Source organism: Leucoraja erinacea, chromosome 5 (assembly GCF_028641065.1).
Source record: "Leucoraja erinacea ecotype New England chromosome 5, Leri_hhj_1, whole genome shotgun sequence".
NCBI lineage: Eukaryota > Metazoa > Chordata > Chondrichthyes > Rajiformes > Rajidae > Leucoraja > Leucoraja erinaceus.
In genome coordinates, this window is record NC_073381.1 from 85,763,052 (window position 1) to 85,790,549 (window position 27,498).

Here is a 27,498-nt window from a genome sequence, read left to right on the forward strand (position 1 = left end):
ATGACTTTTTGATATTTATTCGTTACAAGAACATTTTGTACTTTTACTTTACAACGGATTGGGATACATTGAAACAAATCTCCCTGCTAAAAAACTCCAATAACAATCACCTCCGTGGAGTTAATATCCTTAACGCAGGTCGTGGTAAACTGGAGATTTCACATCGAAAGCACAAACACGGATTTCATAGAAAACATTTCACTAATCCAGAGGCAGTGAGAGACGGGAATGTTTAGCGAAGTCCTCAAATCCAGGGGGAGTAGATGGGAATGAGGGGAGAATTTAAAAGGATTAGGATGGTGATTAGGTTGGTCGGCCTGTTTTCCTGCTCTTATGATTCGCTGATTGACATGGGTAGGGTTGAATTTTATTTGGAGTATTGTGTGCAGTTCTATTCGCCTCATTACAGGAAGGATTTGGAGGTTTTGGAGAGGGTGCAGAGGAGGTTTACCAGAACGCTGCCTGGATTAGAGGAGAGAGAGGTTGGACGAACTTGGCATCATTCTTTGGGAGCGTACATTGAGGGCCGAAGGGCCTGTTCCTGTGCTGTACTGTTCTATGACTCGAGAGGGATGTAGCTGGGAGTACAGAACAAATTGAGGATGCGGTTTATCCTAACCCAACACAGGAGTTGTTCACGCCATTAATCGGACACTCCATTAATGCCAAAGCAGACCCTCTCTCACATGCTCATCAATTCTCCCATGCCAACACACTGCTCCCAGAGTTAATTTTCCTCACCCAAATAACCCATCTTTGGGATGTGGGAAGGATGTCGTTAAGCTGGAAAGGGTGCAGAGACGATTTACGAGGATGTTGCTGGGACTCGAGGGTCTGAGCTATTGGGAGAGTTTGGGCAGGCTGGGACTCTATTCCCTGGAGCGCAGGAGGATGCAGGGTGATCTTATAAAGGTGTATGAAATCATGAGGGGAATAGATCGGGTAATTTAGCCAGAGTGGAGGAATCAAGAACCAGAGGACGTAGTTTAAGGTGAAAGAGGACAGATTTAACATTGTCACTCAGAGCGTGGTGGGTTAATGGAACAAGCTGCCAGAGGAGGAAGTTGAAGCAGGTACTCCCTTGGTCTAGTAACATTCCAAAGTCACTTGAAAGGACACATAAAAGAACAGGTACACGGATAGGAAAGGTTTAGGGGGATATGGGCCAAATGTGGACAGGTGGGACTACCGTAGATGGGACAGGGAACAGAGGGAGGGGAATAAAGGAAATAAGAGACACGAGAGATGAGCATACAGAGGAGGCGGAAGGAGCAGGGTAATTGAGGTGGGGGAGTCGAGAAAAGGGGGAGGTGTGTATTACTTGAAATTGGAACATTTCAATTGGAGAGTGGGAGCTCTGCTCTCCCTGAGCAATCAAGGACATCCGGGCATAGTTCCACGTCACATCTTGTGTTGCCCTAACCACTCCTAGCTTCGGTCAGAGGCATACAGCAGGGAAACAGGACCTTCAGCCCATCACGTGCGTGCTGACCAAGATGCCCCATCTATACTAATCCCACCTGCCCGCGTTTGGCTCATATCCCTCTAAACCTTTCCTATTCATGCACCTGTCGAAATGTCATTTTAAATGTTGTTCTAAATGACTCACACAGTACAGAAACCAGTACGTCCATGCCTTTCATCCAAGCACACATTAAATGGAGACACAAGCAACTGTAGAGGCTGGTAACCTGAGCAAAACACAACGTGTTGGAGGAACTCAGCAGGTCAAGCAGCATCTGTGGAGGGAATGGACAGGCGACGTTTCAGGTCGGGACCTTTCTTCCACCTGTTCCCTCCGGAGATGCTGCCTGACCTGTAGCCTTCCTACATCGCTTTGTATTTACCCATTCAATTGACCTTTGTTGGGTTCATCTCTCCTTCCATCCGATAGGAACAATCGCTCTTTTGGGACAAGAAACCTCCACTTAAAATGTCCGTAGAGGCAGGTAGACAACATCACATCTTCCACTCCATCTGCACCAGGGACTCCATTAATTCTGAACCATTTTATTATTCTGGGAAGAAGGCGTACATCCCAATGGATTTTGTTGCTCCCACGTATGTCTTAGTTTGGAACCAGTAAAAGCAATTTGGGAATTACAGGCAATGGGCTTTGGAATCTTTTTTCTGCTTCACTTTAATTATTTATCCTGTTGCAAAAGTCTTGGGGTGGAGGAGAATCACAGATTCCGTGAAGACAGAATTGCTTCCGGTGCTGGAATTTTCCAGAGTGGTCTAGCTCACCTGTATCTAGGTTCCTGGGATCCGATCTTCTCGAGGGAATGGTGAGCAGTGTTAGCCGGGAGACCAAGAGAGATCAGCTTAGGCAATAGGGAGGCCATACAGCCTAGGCCCACCTTACTTGAAGCCTTGTCCAGGTTGGGGAGGAATATGGAACTTCGGGGTCTTCGCACAGTGAGGGGCAGCAGGGAAAGGCGGTGACGTAGTTGACCCTACAATGACTCCAGCATGGTTAGATGCTCTGAACGGTCCCTTCCTTCTTGCGTTCTGTAGGCTGTCAATGGAAAATGAGAGGGAGATTTCAAGAGGATGAACTTCCCGCCACTTCCCCCATCGCGGACTCCTGGCGCACGTGGCGAAACTGGGGCAGGAGCAGGACCTTCGGCTCCTCAATCCTGCCTCACTCAATACCACAAATGATCTATTCTTCCATCAACCTCCTCTGCCTTCCCCATCGCGCTCAACATCTTGGTAAAGTTGGGGGAAGGGAAAGGGGGGAGGGGGCGATAAGTGTGGGGAAATTACTTCAGATTATCACGTGGGAGTTGCAAAGAAAGCAAGGAACAAAGCGGCCATTTCAGATCAATGAAGGAAGACTAGGTAGGTCGGCCATTTTATAACATATAACAAAACAGTGTGGGGGGGGGGGGGGGGGGGGGGGGGGGGGGGGGGGGGGAGCATAGGTAAGGTGGCCATTTTAGATCAGGAGCCTGGAACTGGGCGATATATTTAAAAAAGAACTGCAGATGCTGGTTAAATCAAAGGTAGACACAAAATGCTAGAGCATCTCAGCTGGTGAGGCAGCATCTGTGGAGAGAAGGAATTGGCGATGTTTTAGACTGTCTGAAGAAGGGTCTCAACCCAAAACGTCGCCAATTCCTCTTCATAGATGCTGCCTCATCCGCTGAGTTTCTCCGCATTTTGTGTCTGCCTGGAACTGGATGGTCTTTTTAGAACATTGTAGGGGCCAGAGATGGGACAAGCATTTTAAAACAGAGGGGAGGTGGAGGAAGGAGCAGAGTGGCCATTTTGGAATGGAGGGGAGATGGGGGGAAGGTATCAGCATGGCCATTATGAACAAGGGGAGAGAGGGGAAGGAACAGGGTGGACATTTTCAACTGGGGTAAGGAACAGGATGGACACTTTAGAACATTAGAGGAGCCTGAGGTAGGACCGCCATTTTAAAACAAATGCAGGGTAAAACAGAGGTTTGTATCAGTTAGGGGAACCAGGAACAACGTATCATTTTAGAACAGTGGAGGAACCCAAGGTAGATTGGCCATTTTACATCAGTCAGGGTAGTTTGGGGAAGGACGGCCTTTTTAGAACAGGGGGAATAGAAGAGATTAGAGCCTGAGGTAGGACAGCTATTTTAAGACAAGAGAAGGATAAAGCAGAGATAGGGTGGATATTTTAGATCAGTCAGAGTAGCCAGCAGAAGGACGTCCATTATGACATGGTGGGAGAGGGTACAGGGTGGCCATTTTAGAACAGAGTGGCCATTTCAGAACAGGAGGGATGGAGGATGGGACCAGGTGGCCATTTTAGTTTAGTCAGAGGGGGCCAGGGAAACGGCGGCCATTACAGCACAGTGGGGAATGACGGAGAGCTAATTTTGGCTCCACTCACTGGCTAGGATGACCATGTCCATACCCCAGAAGATGCTCATGATCCAGCCAACTATCACCACCGCCGTGAGCAACTGAATGAGGGCGGCCGCCACATTGAGCAGGAAGACCACGCAGACGTGTTGGTGATGTTGATCCGTCATCGCGCCACACAGCACTGCGAAGGCCGACACGAAGGTCCCTGCGGCACAATGACACGGAGAGGTGAGGGCAACCAGCCGAACCCCCTCCCCTCCCCCGCCACCAGCACTGTTCAACGTACAGAAACAGGCCCAACCCATCCATGCTGACCAGGAGTCTGCCTCTGTAAATTGTCCCTAGTGTGTATAGGGTGATTTCACTAAAGGTCACTGGAGCGTAGATCCGCACCCACGTGACCAAAATTCTCAAGTGGAGGACACTCGAGGGTTCGGTACATGTTAGTGGATGGGAAAAAACGCATTTTCCCACCCGTTAAAAACATAGAAAACGGCGAGGTTGTGAGCTGCAATTTACTGTGCCAGTTGGGGTGACCGTGTGAACGGGTGATTGATGGTCGACTATCTTTCAATTAACCAAAATGCCCCATGTAAGGTAATCCCACCTGCCTGTATTAGGCCTTTATCCCTAGATCCTTTTTTATCCATGTTTCTGTCCAAGTGTCTTTTAAATGTTGTTATAATACGTGCCTCAACTTCCTCCTCCGGCAGCTCGTTCATGCACTGTCTATGTGGAAATGTTGGCCCTGCGGTTCCTATTAAACAGGTGAGCGAGTGAAGGGTTGATTCCCAACCTGGGGCCATGGCAAATTTCAGGGGGGCCACAGAAACATTTGGGGATTTAGGGGGCCACAGGTTCAATGAAGAGGGCCACTTTTTCTCCGCTAATAAAGTTAGGGGGGGGGCCACAGAAAAATTAAAGAGCCCAGGGGGGGCCATGAACTAAAAAAGGTTGGGGACCACTGGGTTAGAAGATGGGTGGAGTAAGTGACAAAGGCTGGAGGTGAAAAGGAGACATTCAGATATAGAGAGGGGTGAGATACAAGGAATTGTAGATACTGGTTTACCCAAAGTGCTGGAGTAACTCAGCGGCCGGGTCAGGCAGCGTCTCTAGAGTAGGTGGGTCGGTGACGTTTCGGGTCAGGACCCTTCTTCGGTCTGATGGAATGGGGGGGGGGAGGTTGAAGAGAGGTGGAGGTGGGGGATTACAGAGAGAGTTTGCATCTTGTTGCATCCTAGGTTTGTTGCAATTGTGAGAAGCCGCTGTACTTTGTTCTTTAAGCCACAATAAAGATTGCGAAGCTCACCACTAGTTTGTTTAATCACAGATTAAATCGGCAATGATGGGGTTTGTGGGGCTGGGGCAGTACTGGCTTGTGGTGGACATGTTTATGTGCTGAGATGAAGAGACGACTAGAGCCTTTGACATTGGCCGAGATTGCCTCTGACAGGGAGCTCTCTCCCCCTCCCTCTTGTGGGACATTCCCTCACATTCCTTGTCTCTCCAAGCGGCTGAGACTGACCATACTTGGGCAAAAGGCAAAAGGGGAGGAGAGAGAAAGAGAGAGAGTGGGAGAAGGAGGGAGATTGAGAGAGAGAGAGTGGGGGGGGGGGGGGGGAGATTAAGAGAGAGTGGGGGGGAGAGGTGGGGGGAGATTGAGAGGGATGGCGGAGAGTAAGAGGGGGGAAGAAAGAGAGGGGAGGGAGAGTAAAAAAGTGAGGAAAGAGGAGGGAGAGAGAGATGAGGGAAAGAGAGAGAGAGGAGGGGGAGTCAGAGAGAGGGGGCAAGAGCAGGGGGACAAGGGAGGTGGAGGGCGAGTAAGAGAGAGAAAGGAGAGAATGAGTGAAGGGGAGAGAAAGAAGGGTAGAGCAAGAGAGAGAGAGAGAGAGAGAGGCATAAGAGCGGGGGAGAGTGAGTGTGGGGGAGTGAAAACAGAAAGAGTTGGATGAGAGAAAATAAGAGATAGTGGGAGAGAGGAGTGAGGGGGGGGGGAGAGAGGAGGGAGAATAAGTGATAGGGAAAGAGAGAAGATAGGTATCAAGCCAACTTGGTCCCTTCACACCGCAGTCAGTGAACAAGAAGGTGTGTTTACTTTCTGGGGCGTCTGAGAATTAATTATTCAACTTGTCTACGAGCATTTTCTTGAACGTCTACAGATGTGCTTTAGAAAGTGTTCTGGCGGGATACATCTCAGCCTGATGTGGCAACTGCTCAGCTCTTGACCACCTGAACCCACAGAGCGGTGAATACAACCCAGTCTATCATGCCTGCCACTTCCTTCCATCCACTTCATCTTTGCAGTGTGTTGCATCAGGAAAGCTGGATGTATCGTCAAGGACACCTGCCGCCCACCTTGGCCATCTCTTGCACTATAATGGATGTTTCCTATAAATGTTTTGCACTCATGCCATGTCTTTTTATTTACAGTACAACTGATAATTGCTGTTTCAGTGTGTTATCAGAGTCTATGTGCTTGTGGTGGAGATGCAGGGAATGGAGGGATATGGATCATGTGTAGGCAGAAGAGATTAGTTTAACGGCATCATGTTGGGCATGGACATTGTGGGCCGAAGGGCCAGTTCTTGTGCTGGACTGTACTATGTGTGTTGTGTTGCTGCTAATGCAATGTGCACTAGAATTTTTGCTGGATGCCAACTCCTCAACCTCTGACCAACGTCCACCCAAAACTCAATACCCACCCAAGACCAAACGCTCAACACCCACCCAATACCAGACATCCACCCAACAGCCAATGCCACCTGTGCCCACCCCCACCCAATGTCCACCCGACATCAGTGGGTGCATTTAAAAGTGCTTACCCATTCCCGGCAGGAAGGTGTTTAAGACGAGGCAGAAGACGGCAAGAGGGAAGGGCATGGTGGGGATGGCGGATCGCAGCACGCCCCTCTTCTCCCGCACCTCCACTATCACCCCCTTGCTGCTGGTCCTGGCCGTCCACCTTGACTCTCCCCGGCAGCATCCCGCCTGCGCTCCGCCCGTGTGCTTCTCATGGACATGCCTTGGACCTTTCCGCACTGATACTGTACTGCCCGGCATCGCCACCATTGACCTCTGCATCGTCCCGGTCACATCCTGGTCTGTACCTGGATCTGTCACTTCTACCCTGATCCTGGACTCATCCTGGTCTGATCTGGGATCCTTTGCTGTGCTGATATCAGACTGATCCTGGTTTAACCCCGGACCTCTCACTTCTATCCCAATCTCAGAATGACCCTGGTCTAATCCCGGATTCATCGCCGTTGCCCCGATTCCGGACTGACCCTGACCCTGACCCTGACCCTGACCCTGACCCTGATCCTGGCCTGTTTCACCCGGATTCATTGCTCCTGTCTTGATTCCAGTTTAATCTCGGATTTGTTGCTCCTGTCCAGTTCCTGGATTGATTCCAAATAGATCCCAATTTAATCTCAGACCTGTCACTCCGGCCCTGATGCTCGTTTAAACCGGGTTTGTTCCCGGATCCCTTGCTCCTGACCCGACCCCAATCTGGTCTCAGATCCCTTATTCCTGACCCGATCCCGGCTTAATCCCGGATCTCTTACTCTGTCTCTTTGCTGGTGTGATCCCAACTTAATCCCGGTCCCGTCGCTCCCCTAACCTGCTCCCAGTCAGCACCCAGATTGATCCCGGACCCGGGAGTGCGGGGCTGCAGCGGGTCGGGTCCCGGAGCCACCTCTCCCGGTGCAGCTGCTCCCGAGCCTGGATCAACCCCGGAACTGGGGCTCAGTCCCGGCGCCGCTGCTCCCGCCCGGACGCGGTCCCAGCCAAAGATTATAGAGCAGATCTTTGGTCCCAGCCCCGGCTGCAAGGGCGGCGGCGCTGCCTTAAATGGGCAACGGCGTGCAAATCCCCACTCCCAGGCAGGGAGTGTGCAGATGCACCCATTGCAGCCCCAGCCAGACAGGGAGCAAACACACCTGGAGTGTGCAGGTGCAACTTCATACAGACAGGGGCTGCGTAAATACAGCCAATGCACCGTTATAAAAGTGGACAGCGCGCAGATTCACCTTCAAATAGGCGGCGAGCGTGTAAAAATGGAATGGAACAGGGAATGTGCAATTGGAAAACCAGACTCAGGGACTGCAAATATAACCTGAGACAGACATGGGTGTGCGTAAATACAGCCAACGTTATAGAGGTGGCAGCGTGCAAATACACCCCCAGACAAGCAGTGAGTGTGTAAATGTACAATTAAACACTGGGAATGGCAAGCATGCAAAGTGGCAAACATTCTGTAAATACACCGTTGAATAACCAGGGAGTTTGCAAACGCACTCCCAAAGCGACAGGCAGTGCGCAAACATGCACTTTAATAGTAAGATTAAACGAGAACTTACCAGTTTGAAGTTTGATCTTTATTTTATGAGGAGTTACGATGAGCGATTACGTGAAGAAGTCCGTCAGCCCGCATGCGCGTCAATCTTCAAAGCAACGGTGTGAAATCACAGATAACAGTTGTTGAACTGAACATAGTAAGATTAGAGAAGACTAGACCTACCAGATGATCTTTATAATATGAGGGTTGGGAGCGGAGGGCATGTAATCGCTCATCGTAACTCCTCATAAAATAAAGATCAAACCTCAAACTGGTAAGTTCTCGTTTAATCTTACTATTTTACTTCGGAGTCACGTGAGTGACTACGTGAAGATTTTAAAGCTCTGATTTCATGCCGTGGATATGAGTCCATGCGTCACACACTGCATCAGTTGACCAGGATGAATGAGCATAATTAATGCATTCAGACATGACTTGGATTTAAATATGCTGATTCTTTAATAATCAAAGAAAATAATAGTGACCCCTCTCATCCAGGGGGAAACTATAAAACAGAATCTAAAATGGAATTGGCAAAAGCCCCCAGTCTGGCAATAGGTTTATTATAAAACCTTTGGAACGTAAGTTCATTAGACCATCCTGCAGCCGCTAGGATGTGGTCGAGAGGGACGTCCATTTCCCTTGCTGCTTATGTAGATGCAGCCCTGGTGGAGTGAGATTTAAAAATGTCAGTATTAACACCTGCACATGCCAGAACCTGTTTTAACCATCTTGAAATGGTCTGCCCTGTAACCTTATTATGAGGTTTTGTATAGCTGATGAATACAGATAATTCGGAGCCTCTGAGGCTCTTGGTGACCGTGATGTATTGTAGTATGTGTGTAACTACACACAACTGAAGGTCCATGGGGTATGCCATAAAAACTAATTTGAGCCCCAACAACCCTGGTCTGCTCTGCTTAATTAAATCATAAACAAAAAAGGTTATATTAACAACAGATGAAAACATGCTGTCCAGTCGCAGTTTAGGTAACGTCTGGACCCGTTGCACTGAAACCAGCGCCATGAGCATGACCACCTTGAGAGTGAGTTTGGGCAAAGACAGAGATGAAGCTGGAGCCCACTGGCGAAGCAGCGTGAGCACCATGCTCACATCCCATATCTGTGAATACCGGGGCCTTGGGGGAGTAGAGTTGAAAATGCCCTTCATGAATCTAGTTATCAAGGGGTGAGACCCAACAGTGTGGTGTCCCGATCCCAGCAATAAGTGAGATGATAATGTGCTCCTGGCACTATTTATGGCACTATAACTCAGTTTCTGATCGAAAAATAGTGTTGAAAGGAATTCCAACACATCCGTAATGCGTGCCATGTCATATGATATGTTTGAGAGTGAGCAGTACAGCTCCCATTTCCTGATATGAGAGATGTACTGTTCCTGGGTACTCTCCCTCCATGCCACAGTGATGACATCCACCGTACAATCTGATAGTCTGAGCCCCAGGTACGATCTCCTCAGAATCTGCAAACCAATAAATTGATTTGGTTATGTAGTGGGTCACAGGGTGAACCAGCAGATTTCTGCTTTTGGGGACAGCCATAAAAGGCTGTGTTATCATTCCCAGGATGAGTGGGAACCAAGGCTATGTAGGCCAGTCTGGTACTACTAAAATGTCAGAGCCGAAGTCTTGCTTGATCTTGGCCAAGCACCAACTGATGAGGCAAAATGGTGGAAATGCATACAAAAACATTCCACCCCAGTGTAGCGAGAATGCATCTACCGCCACTGCCCCCGAGTCTGGTTCCCATGAAACGTATTTAGGTAACTGGTGATTTACTCTGGATGCAAACAAATCGATTTCCGGTACGCCATACCGGCGACTATGTCGTTAAACACTTCAAGATTCAACATCCATTCTGTGTTGTCATTGAATTTCTGTGACCTGGTGTCCACCACCATGTTGTACCTACCTGGTAAGTAGATAGCTGAAACCCAGATGTTTCTCGTAATACACCAGTGCCAAATAAGGTTAACCAATTTATCACAGGATACAGACTTGATTCCATCCATGTGATTAACGTATGCCACCGCTGTAGTGCTGTCAATCTGAAGTTGAACATGCACATGATGCATATTGCCACAATAAGCCTTCATCCCATACAGTGCTTCCAACAACTCTAAGTAGTTAATACCATGTGACTGAAGAATTAATGACTCCTGCATATTCCATCTGCCACCACAGCTAGAGATGGTATTAGTAGCTCCCCATCCTAGAGCACTAGCATCAGTTTGTAGAATAACTGATGATGTATTGACCAAAATTGCACTGGAGCAATGCCGAATATTCTTCACCCACCATTGTAACTCTGCAATGGCTTCAGCTGGCAACCGCATGGGTCTACCGGAGTGACCTGCATGGAATTTGAGTGCCTGCTCCTTTGCATGTTGTAAATTTTGATAGTGCAAAGGCCCGAACTGTGCAGCTGGAAAAGCAGCAACTAGTTTGCCAATTATACCAGCTACATGTCTAATAGAAGGTTGGTCCTTAACAATGAGATTGTTACAGGCTTCTATTTAGATTCTTAGACCACTGAGCTCTGTTTGGGAGTAAGGGGGAGCTGTACAAAAGGGACTGGGGGGGGGGGGGATCAGCATTCTGGCAGGCAGGTATGCCACAGCAACATGAGTGGTTTGAAACTAAATAAGGGTGAGGGGTGGATGTCAAATGGGATAGTCAAGGACGGAGTTAAAGGGAAAGAGGATAGTTAATGACCCCAGAATTAACGGATAAGAAAGGTCACAAAGGGATAGGAGCGCATGGCCAAGTGTAATAGAGATCGATGTGAAAGGTGAGATGCGTAAGGAATTGAAAGTATTGTGCATGAATGCGCAAAGTATAAGAAGTAAAGTAGATGAGCTAGAGGCTCAATTAGAGGTTGGTAAATATGACATTGTTGGGGATTACTGAGACGTGGCTGCAGGAGGATCGGGCCGGGGAACTTAATATTCAAGGTTATACATCCTATAGAAAGGACAGGTAAAGGAGGGGGGTAGCTCTGCTGGTGAGGGATGGAATTCAGTCCCTTGCGAAGGAAGACATAGGGACTGATGAGGTAGAGTCACTGTGAATTGAGTTGAGGAATTGTAAAGGCAAGAAGACATTAGTTGGTGTTATCTACAGACCCCCAAATAGCAGCCCGGATGTAGGGTGTAAGTTGCAGCAGGAGTTAAAACTGGCATGTAACAAAGGTAATGCCACTGTGGTGATCGGGGATTTCAATATGCAGGTAGATTGGGAAAATCAGGTTGGTTCAGGACCCCAAGAAAAAGAGTTTGTACATTGCCTCTGAGATGGATTCTTAGAGCAGCTTGTAATGGAGCCGACCAGAGAAAAGGCAATTCTGGATTTAGTGTTGTCCAATGAACCAGATTTGATAAGTGAACTCGAGGTAAACGAACCGCTTGGAGATAGTGATCATAATATGATTAGTTTTACTCTGCAATTTGAGAAGGTTAAATTGGAAGTGGCAGTGACGCAGTTGAACAAAGGGGACTACGAAGGCATGAGAGAAGAGCTGGCTAGAAAGGGGGAAGAAACTAGAAAGGGGGAAGCTTAGAACGAGCTATTTACACTTACATAATGCTAGGAGTAGTGGTAGAAAGAGATATATCGGTGTCATTTAAGAGGCTTTCAAATACTTACATGAAATAGTTACATTGTGGTGGACAATATTCAGCCTGGACGTCTGTCACCAGTGGAGTTCCGCATGGATATGTGCTGGAAGATCTGCTATTTGTGCTATATATAAATTACTTAGATGTAAATGTAGATGGGTTGGTTAGTAAGTTTGCAGAAAACAGCAAGATTATTGGGTCACAGTCTGTTAGGAAGGCATTCAAGGTATACAGCGGGACGTAGGTCAACTACAGACATGGGTGGAGAAATGGCAGATGGAGTTTAATTTGACGGAAAAATGGAAGATGTTGCACTTTAGGAGGCCAAATGGAAAGGGAAAATATACAACTAATGGCATGACCTTTCAGAGCATTGATATACTATATTGAGGGATCTTGTGGTCCAAGTCCATACCTCGCTGAAAGCAGCAATGCATGTACCTGTAGATACGGTGGTAAAGAAGGCATGTGGTTTTCTTGCCTTCAAAGGTCGGGGCACTGAATAAATGAGTCAAGATGTCATGAAAAGACACAGTGTTGGAGTAACTCATTAGGCAAGGCAGCTAGAAGCTGCCAGAGTGAGGTCCAGTGCAGATTGGAGGAACAGCACCTCATATTTCGCTTGGGCATCTTACAACCCAGCGGAATGAATATTGACTTCTCTAATTTCAACTAACCCTTGCATTCCCCCTCTCTCCACCCCTCCCCCATCCTAGTTCTCCGACTAGTCTGACTGTCTTCCTGATTACATTTTCTTTATCTGCTTCGTTGTCACCTTCCCCAATGATCCTGTATTTACTTTGAACTTCATCCCCATTGTTCTCTCATTTTTATATCTTACCTTTCTATATCTCTTTGTCTCCCTCTCCCCGATGCTCAGTCTGCAAAAGGGTCGCGACCCGAAATGTCACCCATTCCTTCCATCCAGAGATGCTACCTGTCCCGCCGAGTTACTCCAGCATTTTGTGTCTATCTTAGGAACTGACATGATGGGCTGAGTGGCTTATAGAAACGAAGCGGGTATAATACAATAATTTGTCATGATTTGTTGGGTGTATTTTGATGAGGTTTCCATCTGTTTATTTTGTAAGCGGTGTGCAGTCGTGGGGAACAGTGGAATGTGTAGCTCTCACTCCCTCTAGTGATGCAGCTGAGCATTGCTGTAGGAACTCAGCAGCTCAGGCAGCATCTGTGGAGACAGAGGAAGAGCTGCCTTAAGAGTGCAGCTAATATAATTGGAGACAATGGAGGAGGCCCAGGACAGAACGGTCAGTATGGGAAAAGGAGTTAAAATGTTTGGCAACCAGGAGATCCTGTGGGCTAAGGCGGAATGCGCATGTGTTCAGCGAAACGATCGCCCAGTCTACGCTTGGTTTTGTCGATATATAGGAGAGCAATAGATGAGGTTAGAGGAGGTGCAAGTGAACCTCTGTGTCAGCTGAAAGGATTTTGGGGGTCCTTGGATGTAGTTCATGGTGTTGGTTCCAGATCTAATACTCTCTCCCTCGTCTGGTTCAGTAAACCACTGAGTCGAACACTGAAGTCCAAACCTTTCTTTATTTGTATACAACACCACGGAACCACGGAGCCAGCCTCAGATCCATTTACTCCAGCCCTCAGCAGTCCCGCGTAAACGGAACAGAAGGAAAGACAACCGACCCGCCCCAACAAAACGATTGCCCTTGTATACCCCTATACAGTGGCGGGAAAAACCAACTGTGCTAAAGTACAGGGGAGGCAACCACACAAACAATTCACGGCACCTATGCAGTACACAGAAATGAAGTAAAACATATTCAGTGAGGTAACCCCTCCAGACCAATCACCAACACGGAACAAGCGTCAGCGTATTGAAACATAACAAAATCCTCTTTAGGAACCCAGACTTGGTGGCGACAGGTGGGTCACATGGGCAGAAGCTTCCTGGAGCTTCTTCAGAGGTCCAGACTTGGTGGCGACAGGTGGGTCACACGGATCTCCAGCACCTTGCAATGTATTGTCACTATCAGTGAAGCCCAGTCTTTCCCAGACACCTGCCATTTCCCAAAGTACCCAAATCCCTGCATGTCCACAATGGGTGAACTGGCGTTGCCTCTTCTGCGGTTGCAGAGGAAAGTACCTGGGGAGGGGATGGTTTGGGTGGGAAGGGAAGGGAGGAATGAACCAGGGAGTTGTGGAGGGAGCAGTCGCTATGGAAGCATAAAGGGGTGGAGTTGGGAAGATGTGACAAGTGGTGGGATCCCATTGAAAGTGGCGAAAATGTCAGAGAATGATGGGGTGAAAGGTGAGGACTGGGGGGGGTGGGGGAGGTGTCTATATCTGCATGTACCTTATGTCTACACCTTAAGGTGTGTGTGCTGCAACTATGGACTGTATGACTGCCCAGTCTTGGGGTCCCAGCTGTGCAAGTGTTCTCGGGGCTAGATGGAATGGGATTGAGTAGTTTGATGGGGACTGGGGTTTGAAGACCTGACCACAATTGGTGGTCTTTAAGATAGACACAAAATGTTGGAGTTACTCAGCTGGAGACTCTTCTTCAGATCCAAATCCTTTTCTCCAGAGATGCTGCCTGTCCCGCTGAGTTACTCCGGCTTTTTGTGTCTATCTTCGGTTTAAACCAATATCTGCATTTTCTTCTTACACACTTGGGGTCTATAGTTGTCACAAGGTACAGTAAAAAGCTTTTGGTTGCATGCTAATCAGGCAGCGGAAAGACAATACATGATTACAATCGAGTTGTTTACAATGTACAGATACATGATAAGGGAATAGAAACATAGACATAGAAACATAGAAATTAGGTGCAGGAGTAGGCCATTCGGCCCTTCGAGCCTGCACCGCCATTCAATATGATCATGGCTGATCATCCAACTCAGTATCCTGTACATGCCTTCTCTCCATACCCCCTGATCCCCTTAGCCACAAGGGCCACATGTAACTCCCTCTTAAATATAGCCAATGAACTGGCCTCAACTACCCTCTGTGGCAGAGAGTTCCAGAGATTCACCACTCTCTGCGTGAAAAAAAGTTCTTCTCATCTCGGTTTTAAAGGATTTCCCCCTTATCCTTAAGCTGTGACCCCTTGTCCTGGACTTCCCTAACATCGGGAACAATCTTCCTGCATCTAGCCTGTCCAACCCCTTAAGAATTTTGTAAGTTTCTATAAGATCCCCTCTCAATCTCCTAAATTCTAGAGAGTATAAACCAAGTCTATCCAGTCTTTCTTCATAAGACAGTCCTGACATCCCAGGAATCAGTCTGGTGAACCGTCTCTGCACTCCCTCTATGGCAATAATGTCCTTCCTCAGATTTGGAGACCCAAAACTGTACGCAATACTCCAGGTGTGGTCTCACCAAGACCCTGTACAACTGCAGTAGAACCTCCCTGCTCCTATACTCAAATCCTTTTGCAATGAAAGCTAACATACCATTCGCTTTCTTTACTGCCTGCTGCACCTGCATGCCTACCTTCAATGACTGGTGTACCATGACACCCAGGTCTCGCTGCATCTCCCCCTTTCCAATCGGCACCATTTAGATAATAGTCTGCTATAATAACCTTAAGTACAAGGTGGAGCCAGCAAAGTCCGATGAAGGATAGTGTGAGGGTTTCCAATGAGGTATATAGTAAAGATCCTATTGCAAGCATAGGATCTTTGGTATATAGGGAGGTTGCACGTAAGGTCACTGGGTCATAGGGCTTGACGCACGGAGCCGCTCAATCCATCTGGAGGACATCCGTAACTTCCGGTATATGTTATTAATGCAACACGTACTTTCCTACCTGTTAAAAACCGCCAAAATGTTGAATTTTTGCGCTGAAAAAAATTGTGGAAGTCGGGGTAAGTGTTAGAGACATGTACCCAACTTCAGAATTCCAAATGTGAAGCGAAATGAAGGTAAAGAGAACCGTGAGCTGAAGGGACAACAGCAGCTAAAGTGCTTGGTAAACATTGGCTGTGCAGATATCGGAATTGAAAATATTGGGAATTATCGCGTTTGCTCACTGCATTTCATCAACAGTAAGGCATTATTTGTGGTTTTTCTTGATTCCTTTGGTTTCTAAAAAGTCTCAGAAGTGATAAATCTGGCTGCAAATTTTTCTTCAGATGCGTTTTCATTTTGCATGTAAAAACCATGGGCGATTTAAAAAACTTTACAGCCAGATTTACCACTTCTGAAACTTTATAGATGCCAAAGGAATCAAGAAAAACACAAACAATGCCTTAGTTGATGAAATGCAGTGAGCAAACGGCCAATGTTCGCCAAGCACTCTGTCTGTTGTTGTCCCTTCAGCTCTCACTTCTATCTACCGTCATTTCTCCTCACTTTTGGAATTCTGAAGTAGGCTAAATGTCTCACACGCTTATCCCGATTTCCATAATTATTTACAGCGCAAACATTGACCATTTCGGCGGGGTTTTAACGGGCTCGCTACGCTGGAAACAATGGTCAGTGTCTACCTGCAGTTCATCGCGTGTACTCCAGTTGGCGTAGCGTAGCAACAGCACGGGTCATGGGTCATGGGTCGTGACCCGACTGCCGTGAAAGCTCCCTATAGTATTCAGGACCAAAGATCCTATAGCAGGATCATCCTCGGTTCTAGGATCTTTGTTCAGTACTGCTTTGTGCTCGGATGGTTCAGTTGCCTGATAACAGCTGGGCTACAATTGGCGGGGAGGATCAGAAAACCGGTTGCGATTGGTTATCGCCGCCTGGCAACAGACCTGTGATTGGCCGGCTGTGAGCAGGGTATCTAATTTGCGATTGGTTATCGCCGCCTGGCAACAGACCTGTGATTGGCCGGTTGTGAGCAGGGTCTCTATTTTGCGATTGGTTATCGCCGCCTGGCAACATGCCTGTGATTGGCCGGCTTTGCGCAGGGTCTCTGTTTGCGATTGGTTATCGCCGCCTGGCAACATGCCTGTGATTGGCCGGCTTTGCGCAGGGTCTCTGTTTGCGATTGGTTATCGCCGCCTGGCAACAGACCTGTGATTGGCCGGCTTTGCGCAGGGTCTCTATTTGCGATTGGTTACCGCCGCCTGGCAACAGGCCTGCGATTGGCGGCAGCGACGGGACGGCGGCGTGGTGGGCGGCTCCCGGCATGCCCCTCGTCCTTTGGCCGGGGTGGCGGCGGTGATGGCGGTGAGTGTAATGGCGGCGGCTCTGGACCCGCTCAATCCGGCGCCATCCGCCCACCCCGCTGTCCCGCGGCGCTCATGGCGGGGCCGGGGATGCGGGCGATGCGTGTGGATCGGGTGGGAGGGGGACCCGAGGCCCTGGAGCGGTGGGGCCGGGGATGCAGCCTCCATATAACTTACACCGAGGATGTACCGGCCTCCAGGCCCCTGGTCTGCGGGGTAACGCGGCTCCTCACCCTCCCTCCCTCCTCTCCCTCCCTCCCTCACTCCCTCACTGGAGCTGAGGCCGCAGCGCAGCACTGACCCAGCAGGACAGTGACAGTGACAGGACAGGGGCGCCTGAGTTGCTAGCAGAGGCTGGGCAGGGGTGGAGAAGCAGGAGGTTGCAGATGATCAAACACCTGGAGCAATGCAACATGAAAATGCTAAATATAAAAGATACAAGAGCAGTTAATTCATTAAATAATAGACCTGACATGTGTATAGTTGTGCACTGAAGATTGACACAAATAGCTGGAGTAACTGAGCAGGTCAGGCAGCATCTCTGGAGAAAGAAGACGGGTGACGTTTCAGGATGGAGACCTTTCTCCACCTCCAGTTTAAATTCCATTTGGAATATTTTGGAGGACCAGGAAACCAAGAAGAAGAAACATCACCTATTCCTTTTTCCATAGACGCTGCCTGACCCGCTGAGTTATGGAGTCAGAGTGGTACAATGTGGAAACAGGCCCTTCGGCCTAACTTGCCCACACTGGCCAACATGGCCCACCTGCCTGCTATATCCCTCCAAACCGGTCCTATCCATGTACCTGTCTAATTGTTTCTTAAACGTTGGCGTAGTCCCAGCCTCAACTACCTTCTTAAGCAGCTTGTTCCATACTCCCACCACCCTTTGTGTGAAAAGGTTACTCCTCAGATTCCTATTAAACCTTTTCCACTTCACCTTAAACCTATGTCCTCGAGTCCTTCATTCACCTACTCTGGGCAAGAGATTGTGTCTACCCGATCTATTCCTCTCATGATTTTATACAGCTCTATGAGATCACCCCTCATCCTCCTGCACCCCAAGGAATAGAGTCCCAGCCTACTCAACCTCTCCCTATAGCTCAGACCCTCTAGTCCTGGCAATAGCCTTGTAAATCTCTACCCTTCCCAGCTTGACAACATCTTTCCTATAGCATGGTGCCCAGAACTGAACACAATGCTCTAAATGCGGCCTCGCCAACGTCCTTTACAACTGCAACATGACATCCCAACTTCTATACTCCAACACTTTGTGCTTATCTTCCTTGTGAACCAGCATCTGCAGTTCCTTCCTGCACATATTTATAGTTGTGCAGAGTTCCTAGTCAGAGATCCTAAATCTTAACTTCAGTTTCTTTTTGTTAGCTGGTGGTTTTGGTTATTCGGAAAGAGAATTAAAATCGGGAAGAGAATCGAGAGAAACAAGTCAGGCAGCATATGTGGAGGGAAATAGACAGATTACCTTTTGCAGTTGGGATAAATCGGGCGGAAATGTTGCCTGTCCATGTTCTTCATCACTTTGTTTTTGACAGGTACATGCATAGTCAGGGTCTAGGATACTGGCCAAACTTGGGCAAATCAAATTAACTCAAATAGGCACTCTGGTAGGCATGAATGATTTGGGCCGAAATGTCTGCTTGCGTGTCGTAAAGCTGAATAATGTGACCAGAGGATTTAGTTCAATCCTTACATCTAGCTCATAATGGGGTGGATGTATCCATGGATTTGATCACTAGCCTTTGTTGTAAGCTAGAGGTGCATGCAGCTCAAAGACAAGGTAGTCACTTGTGACAAGGTAGCATGTGGTAGTTTGTTCTGTCAAATTTACTTGCCATTTGTCAATCTGAGCTGCAACACAGGGACAGGCTCTTCGTTCCAGAAGGTCCATGCTGAGCATGATGACTAGATAAACTAAAATCACCGACCTGCACAAGATCTAAAACCCTCCATTTCTTGCATATTCATGTGCCCATGTAAAAGCCTCTTAAATGCCACGATCTTCCTCCACCACCACATATCTTCCTCCACCACCACCACTCCTGGCCAATTCTGCAGATCGCAGACAAATAGTTTCAAGGAATGTAATATAGGTTAGGAAGTGAATATTCTGTTAATTGTATACTCCCTTATTACCCTTTGTACCCTCAGAAAAGGAAGTGAAATTTTCAGGTGTTTTTAAAAAAAAGATCACTATTATTTAATGTTGGGCTTTTTTTTTTTATGAAGTGACCATCTTGGGTATCTTTAAGGTTCCAGAGTGCAATGATTTTGGGCCCAGTTTTCAAGCACTAGATGGCAAGAAATGCTTAATTTTGTAATAATGTTATTGGCTAAATGCAGAGATTTTCTGCCACCTCAGGATTTGAGGTAATGCAGAGCAATCTGATGCTGTACTCAGGAAGTATTTTGTTTCCACGTGTGGACCTTGGTGATCCCACCACAATTTGAGCAAGGATGGTTCTGCCCGTTCAACACACATTAACATGTTGCTAATTTCATTTTTGTTGTTGCTGTCACTTTCAGATATATTTCTGAAACTATTTCTTTGTAATTGAATGTTTTTTACCTAGATCATTGATTTGTAAGTTTCTACGTGTCTTTTTTTACACGTGTCTTTTTTTACACATCTATATTATAAACCAGAATGTATCTCCAATCCTCTATTTCACTATATAGTTTTGTATACAACTGGTACTTTTGGAATGCCTGAAGTCTTGGCAAGAACGTTCTATTCAAGAGTTTCCATCTTTGTTGTAAGGAAGCATGGGTTTGTTGCATCTATTTGGGTAATATAGTTACAGGGTTTTTATTTTTATTAAGTAGTTGGTTTTATCCTGGATTAAAGGAACGATGCAATATACTAAAATCTTAAATGTGTGTTGTTTTAGGGCGAGAAGAAGGAAAACCCTATGCGTGAGCTCCGCATTAGGAAACTATGTCTGAACATCTGTGTAGGTGAAAGTGGTGACAGACTCACCAGAGCTGCTAAAGTGCTGGAGCAACTCACTGGCCAGACCCCAGTGTTTTCAAAAGGTTTGTATGCTTGGCTGATCGAGTTGTCCATCTGTATTAGGTGTGTTAAACGGGAGGTTGCAACACCCGCGTCTCTGCCCCTGAGTTCAGATTGAAGTTACACAATGGTAATACCCGGAGGTAGACACAAAATGCTGGAGTAACTCAGCGGGACAGGCAGCATCCCTGGAGAGAAGGAATGGGTGACGTTTTGGGTCGAGGCCCTTCTTCAGACTGATGTCGGGAGTGGGTTGTACAGAGATAAAATGTAGTCGGAGACAGTAAGACTGGGAAGGGGGAGGGGATGGAGAGAGAGGGAAAGCAAGGGCTACTTGAAGTTAGATAAGTCAATGTTCATACCGCTGGGGTGTAAGCTACCCAAGTGAAATATGAAGTGCTGTTCCTACAATTTGCGCGGGGCCTTACTCTGATAATGGAGAAGGCCCGGGAGACTCTTCAGATTCTGTTGGATGACCATTCAAAGAGAATGGTTGTACAGCAATGGCTAGAAAGCTGAGAAATTGGGTCAACATTTAACTTCATCTTTGGCCAATGAATAACTTTCAGACAATATAACTATTTGAATTTTGGAATTCCCTGTGTTAATAAATATATCAAGCTTAAAATGAAGCAATTCTCACCTGATATTCGGTTATAGATTTGTACGAGGGTGAGGTGGTATTTTGTTCATCTCATCGGGATTTCAGGTTATTTCAACCATTTCTTGTTTTACCCAAGTCTAGTGTTCTTTGATCATTGACATTGAATTCAGTAAGACATGTTTTGGACAGGGTAAACTCTGAGCACTTTGATAAGTAAACAGATAACCAACGTGCTTGTTTCTCCAACAGCTCGCTATACGGTGCGGTCCTTTGGCATTCGGAGAAATGAGAAGATTGCTGTTCATTGCACAATTCGAGGGGCCAAAGCTGAAGAAATCTTAGAGAAGGGTCTGAAGGTGAGCCATTTATGGTGATATATTTAAAAGCCAGTTTGACTTAAAAGTGACCGTATAGTACAATCGCTGGAAACGGTAAATCCTAAATTTAATAGGTTGTATTATTTTTAATGCAGTCTTCTTCTTGCATATATGGTGTGCACAGCCTAAAGTTGTAGATCAAGGGTAGACATCCAGGCCAGGACAGCATCTGTTACAGGGAAAAGTTACTGGGTGGATGGCTTTGATGCCCCCAGGGAAAAGCCTCAATGAGCAGTCATTCAGGATGTGTGGGATGGTCTGGTCTGGGTGTCTGCAGTCGCAAGCAGGGCTGTCTGTCATCCCCCACTTATGCAGGTGATGGGCTGTTCTTGCATGGAGGGTGTGGATTCTGTTCAGAGTTATCCATTGCTTGTGACGGAGGTCAAAACTCGGTGGTTTCACTGTGGGGTCTGTGATGACCTCTCTGTTGTTGGTGTTGGCATCTTTCCAGTCTCTGCGCCACTCAGTTGTGGAGTCAGTCTTCCAGGGATTTAACTGAAGACCAGAAGGGTTTGCGGGCATTCAGGCGCATCTTGGACAGATTGTTCAAGTCATGATGGAAGGGAAGGTCAGGGTTAGCCTCGATGGTGCACCAATCTTTCAACATCCTCTCCCTTTGTATGCTGGGAGGGGCGTTATGGGCGAGGACAGGGAGACACTGCAAAGGTGTTGATTTCAGCGTCCCTGTGATGACCCACATTGCAGAGTTAAAGACAGTGTCAACTCGCTTGGTGTGGCAGCTATTAGCCCAAGCTGTTGAGCAAAACAATCTTCTGATTTGCCAACATGCTGATGCTATGAGACTAGACATCAGATTTTGTTGGTCTGTTAACAAGCTGCAGGCGCGATTCCTCAGCAAACTGGAATGTACACGTTTTGTTTAATAACCTTTTTTTGTGAGAGCTTGATGAAGTGCTGAGGAAACAGATTAGTCATGATCTTGCTGATTGATAGTGAATGGGTGCAAAGGGCTAAATGGCAAGCACCTACTATTTGAATGTTGAAGTTGCATCCTGTGCTGGAGTAACTCAGTGGGTCAGGAAGCATCTCTGGAGAAAAGGGATTGGTGATGTTTCTAATGTCACTCATCCTTTTTCTCCAGAGATGCTGCCTGATCCGCAGTTACTCTGCAACTTTGTGCTTATCTTCAGCACCTGTAGTTCCTTCCTTCACATTCTGCCTGTTATTTATTTTGTTATGTTTTACCCCTGATATGTCTGCTGTTAGTCTGATATGAACTTCCCCAAAAAAAGGTCATATTGCTCATTCTTGTGTCTAAATGCTGATCTGAAGTTCCTAGAGCATTTATTTATCATTTGCACCTGAATGGGCCAACAATATGCAAAACAACAATAGAAATTTCCCGACCCAAAACATCACCCATCCTTGATCTTCAGAGAAGCTGAGTTGCTTCAGCATTTTGTGTCTGCCATCAATGCTCTGACCTTTTGGAATGTTACCATCAGGGAGATATTCTGGGCATGTTGTGATTTATTACCATATTCCTGTGTTTTTGTTTAGGTTCGGGAGTATGAATTGAGGAAGAGCAACTTCTGTAACACTGGGAACTTTGGCTTTGGAATCCAGGAGCACATCGATCTGGGCATTAAATATGATCCCAGCATTGGAATTTATGGTTTGGATTTCTACGTGGTAAGTGAATGTGATTTGTAATCTTTTTGCTGTCTCAGTACATGTGAGAATAATCAATCATTACCAATACCACCATTTTACTGTAAGATGACAAAGGGATTTGGACTTTGCAGAACGAGCCAGTGTTTAGTTGCCCTCGAGTAGAAGGTGGTGAGTTGCCTTTGTCAGCTGCCGCAGTTGAGGCATGGGTGCATCCACAATGCTGTTAAGGCCAGAATCTCAGGGTTTTAACGATGAAGGAAAGGCGATTAATTCCGGATTTGGGTGGTGTGTGGCTTGGAGGACACATTCCAAGTGGTCGTGTTCCCATACTTTTGCTGCCCATGTCCTTCTAGCTGATACAGGTCATGGATTTGCAAACTGCTGTCCAAGAAGTCTTGGTGAGCTGCTGCAGTGTGTCTTGCAGGTGGTACAAACTGCCGCTGCTTTGTGTCAGTGGTGGAGTGTGTGGTTGTGGATGGGGTGCCTGTTAAGCCGGTTTCTATGTATTGTGTTGGGCCGAGCTTCCCAAGTGTTGTTGAAGCTGCATTTATCCACGCTGTTAGAGATATGCCATCACACTCCTGACTTGAGCCTTGCAGAGGTGGACTAGATATGGGAAAGTTAAGATGTAAATTACTAGCTGCATTATTCCCAGCCTCTGACTTGCTCTCATAGTCATGTTACGTTTATGGCAACTCCAGCTTAGTTTCTGGTCAATGGTAACCCCCAGAAAATTGATAATAGAGGATCTAACCTTTATTGCCGTTCATTGTACTGGGTTACAGTTGTATTTCCTCTGGTTGTATTGTCTGGCACCTGATGTCAAAATTACTTGCCACTTATTAGCCCTTGCCCTGGGTATTGTCTGTGTCTTGCTGCATTTGGTGGTGGACAGGATCATTATCTGTGGAAAGGCAGATTGTGTTGAACAATGCGGACTCAACAGTGGATATTTCTGCTTCTGACTTAAGATTAAAGGAAGTAGCTGCGGATGGTTAGGTCCAGGGCACTACCCCGAGTAATATAGGGTGATAGAGTGATACAGCGTGGAAACGGGCCCTTTGGCTCAACTTGCCCACACCGGCCAACATGTCCCACCTATACTAGTCCCATCTCCCTGCGTTTGGCCCATATCCCTCTAAACCTGTCCTATCCTATGTCATGTACCTGTCTAAATGTTTCTAAAACATTGGGATAGTCCCTATCTCTACTACTCAACTACCTCCTCCGGCAGCTCGTTCCATACACCTATCATCCTTTGTGTGAAACAGTTGCCCCTCAGGTTTCTATTAAATCTTTCCTCCTCACCTTAAACCTATGTCCTCTGGTTCTCGATTTGCCTACTCTGGGCAAGAGGCTCTGTGCGTCTAACTGATCTATTCCTCTTGTGAGTGCACCTCTATAAGATTGCCCCTCATCCTTATGTGCTCCATGGAATAGAGTCCTAGCCTGCTTAACTTCTCCTTATAGCTCAGGACCTCAAGTACTGACAACATCTTTGTAAATCTTCTCTGCGCCATTTTCAGCTTGACATCTTTCCTATAACATGGTGCCCAGAACTGAGCACAATACTCAAAAATCTAACTTCTGGAGAGGTGCGTTGGCTGAGATGGTTGACCTTCAACCACCATAAACATATTCCTTTGTGCCAGGTTGAGTCTAACCAGCAGATGGTTTCTCACCAATTCCATTCCCTTAGGTACATCTCCTTGCTGCCGAACTTGATGTCAAGGGGAGTTACTCTCACTTCACTTGTGGAGTTCAGGCCAGGAGATGAGTGGATTGGATAGGACCTAACGTGAGCTCCAGTGAGCACTATTAATCTTCCCTTCTATCACTCCACAGTTGATGGAGATAGATTCATGGAGCAGTAATTGGCTGAGTTGGATCTATCCTGCTTGTGGACACAACCTACTTAGGCTAATTTTCACATTGATGGGTGGATTTACCATATGCATTTTGAGCTATCTATATATCTGATAGCATGTTTTCCCTTTCTGTCATATTTTTATAATTTAATTTAGAGATACTGTTTGGAGAAATTGTCTGCATACCATGGTTTGGACATTGGCTCCTGTCTTTCTCAAGTTAAAACAATTACAGCAGTGCAACAGTTTTATAGTATTGCCAATTGCATGTTACAGCAATTAACGAACAACTGTTGCACAGATGATTGCTTTCCTTAGGATCTGACTGCATTATAATAGTACCATAGTTCAACTGGCTACAATTGCCATGAAATAAAAGCCTGGGTTTGATTTAATACCCAGTGTTCATTCATCAAGTTATTTCTGAACAATTTTAAACACAGAAAATCAACATAACTACCTATTTCAGTACAAGGGAATATTTGTAATGAATGGTCTAGTGATGGAGGCCAGAATTGTTGCACAAATCCGTTAATAGTATTCATTTGCAGTTTTTTTTCTCCCAAAAATAAGAGTAAGAGACAAAAACTGTCCATATTATTCTTCCAGTATTATTCACATTCACGATGGGATTGTATGTTGTCCTTTTCCATGTGTGGTTGAACATGGAAGAAAAAATTGAGCCATAAAAGGACAAAGAAAATTAGGTGAAGACACAAGAGATTGCAAATGTTGGTGCCTGGAGTATCAAAACAAGGAACACCTCAGCGCAGGCAGCACCTGCAAGTGTAGGGAATGTCCACCCTTAAGCAGGACTCTGAAATGAGATGTTAGTGTAATCAAAGATGGGAGCAGGTTGAGTTGGCACGTGCATGTTCTCATAATACATGTAGGATAATCGATGAGATGTATCGATTGGCGAAGGGCATAATTACTGATGGGTTGCAAAGAGGAATGCAACTCGCCACGTACTGATGGATCTTGCCTGTGCTGTTTTTTCTCACTTGTAGGTCATGGGGCGACCTGGTTTCAGCATTTCTGATAAGAAGGTCAAAAGAGGACGCATTGGCTCAAAGCATAAAATTTCCAAGGAAGAATCGATGAGGTGGTTTCAACAGAAAGTAAGCAACACTGAATTGAATGTATCATTCCACGTTAGTTTTAAGTAAACACAATAATTCTTGAGGATATGATAAATTTGGAGCTCATCAAATATACATAAAGACTTATTACAAAAGTCAAGTCAAGTCAAGTTTATTTGTCACATACACATACGAAATGTGCAGTGAAATGAAAGTGGCAATGCTCGCGGACTTTTGTGCAAAAGACAAACAACATCAGTGTCAACATCTGTGATGGCATGGGACCCATGGTTGTTTCCAAAAAGACGTGTGGATTGGTAGTTGAATAGACCATTGTAAATTGTTCTTGCTGTATAGGCTCTCTTGGAATCTGAGCCATACAGCATGGAAACAGGCCCTTCTACCTAACGTCTGTGCCAACCAAGTTGTCATTTCTGGGCTAGTACCATTTGTCTGTGCTAGTCCCATATCCTTCTAAACCCTATAGGTGGGTAAGGAATAGGTGACGTTTCGGGTCGAGGCCCTTCTTCAGACTGATGTGGGGGGGGGAAGAAGAAAGGAAGAGGCGCTTGACCCACTCTCACTTCACTGATTGTGAGGGATTTGCCAGACTAGTCCCAATTTTCCTCTTTGCTTCAGAGGCTTGGGAGGAGAGTGGGTACAAACTGGCATTCACTATTTGATGATATTAGCTAAATGCAAGCTGTATTCCAGCGCTGTCTAAAAAATATTTGATGGTTATTACAATTAATTGATCTGGGGGGGGGGTGGTGACCAATTTCATCTGGAGCTTTCAAAATAGAGTCGGAAAACGTCTATCTTTGAAAATTCCATCTCTAAGTAATTAAACTTCTAAATTATGCATAGCCCCTTAGTCAAGTCAAGTCAAGTCACTTTTATTTCTATAGCACATTTAAAAAAACAACTCTCGTTGACCAAAGTGCTTTACATTGGTGGAGGTACTAACGTTATACAACATTGGTTCATAGATTAAGTACATACATAAATACATACATATAGCCCTCCCTCAGAGGACGTCAAGAAACTTAGAACTTAACTTTGGTATTTTGGAGGTTAGATGAGGGTCCATTTGTTGAGAATCAAAACATTAGCAGTCCGAAGGAAATATAAGTCCGCGGCAATGTTCAGACGGCATGTTTGGAAAGGAAAATGGTTAATGTCTCAGGTCTGGGTTCTGATCAAAGAACTCAATCCCAAAACCCATTCCACAGAAATGCTGCCGTGTATTCCAGCCAGTATTGAGGATGCATACAGATGCATGCCTGACTGCAAATTGGAGGAACAGCATCTCATATTTTGCTTACAGCCCAGTGATATGAATATTGATTTCTCTCACTTCAGGTACCCTGGCATTCCCTCTCTATCTATACCCCCCACCCCCACCCAAGTCGCACTAGCTTCTCATTTTCACCCTAGCAACAGCTAACAATGGCCTATTTCCTTTATCATTGTTACTTTTTTGCATATCTTTTATTCATTGTTCTTTATCTCTCCACATCACTGCCTATATCTCTCGTTTCCCTTATCCCTAACCAGTCTGAAGAAGGGTCTTGACCCGAAACGTCACCCATTTCTTCTTTCCAGAGATGCTGCCTGTCCCGCTGAGTTACTCCAGCTTATTGTGTCTTATCTTTGGTTTAAACCAGCATCTGCAGTTCCTTTTTACACATTATGTTTTACTAATACTTGTTTCTTTTGTCTTCCAGTATGACGGCATCCTTCTTCCTGGAAAGTAATTTGAAGACCATGTGATACATGCAATAAAGACAAACTAACCGTACTATTGATGTCTTTGCCTTTTTTAAGTTGATACATCACTGGTTAAAACTGCAACATGTTGGGTCAGGAAGCACAATCTTGAGTCAAGTCAAGTGAAGAGTTTATTGTTATGTGTCCCAGATAGGACAATGTT

General features: G+C 46.2%; 2 protein-coding genes across 3 annotated transcripts; one reads left to right on the forward strand and one right to left on the reverse strand.

The window, feature by feature from the left end:
- LOC129697518 (protein stum-like) lies at positions 1-7,707 on the reverse strand. Of its 2 annotated transcripts, none has more exons than XM_055636158.1 (3): positions 6,671-7,707; positions 3,898-4,053; positions 1-2,518 (listed from the first exon to the last, which is right to left on the reverse strand). In XM_055636158.1, exons 1-3 carry the CDS (start codon positions 7,191-7,193, stop codon positions 2,457-2,459), a joined length of 741 nt encoding a protein of 246 aa, XP_055492133.1. In that variant the 5' UTR covers positions 7,194-7,707; the 3' UTR covers positions 1-2,456. The 2 variants fall into 2 exon arrangements, with proteins under 2 accessions (XP_055492133.1, XP_055492132.1); XM_055636157.1 differs by having other exon boundaries at positions 3,874-4,053.
- A 9,123-nt stretch (positions 7,708-16,830) lies between these two features.
- On the forward strand, positions 16,831-27,366 carry LOC129697519 (60S ribosomal protein L11-like). Its single transcript, XM_055636159.1, has 6 exons — positions 16,831-16,969; positions 19,878-20,022; positions 20,853-20,959; positions 22,502-22,633; positions 25,494-25,604; positions 27,293-27,366. The coding sequence occupies exons 1-6, from the start codon at positions 16,964-16,966 to the stop codon at positions 27,320-27,322; spliced, it is 531 nt and encodes a 176-aa protein (XP_055492134.1). The 5' UTR covers positions 16,831-16,963; the 3' UTR covers positions 27,323-27,366.
- Positions 27,367-27,498: the final 132 nt, after the last annotated feature.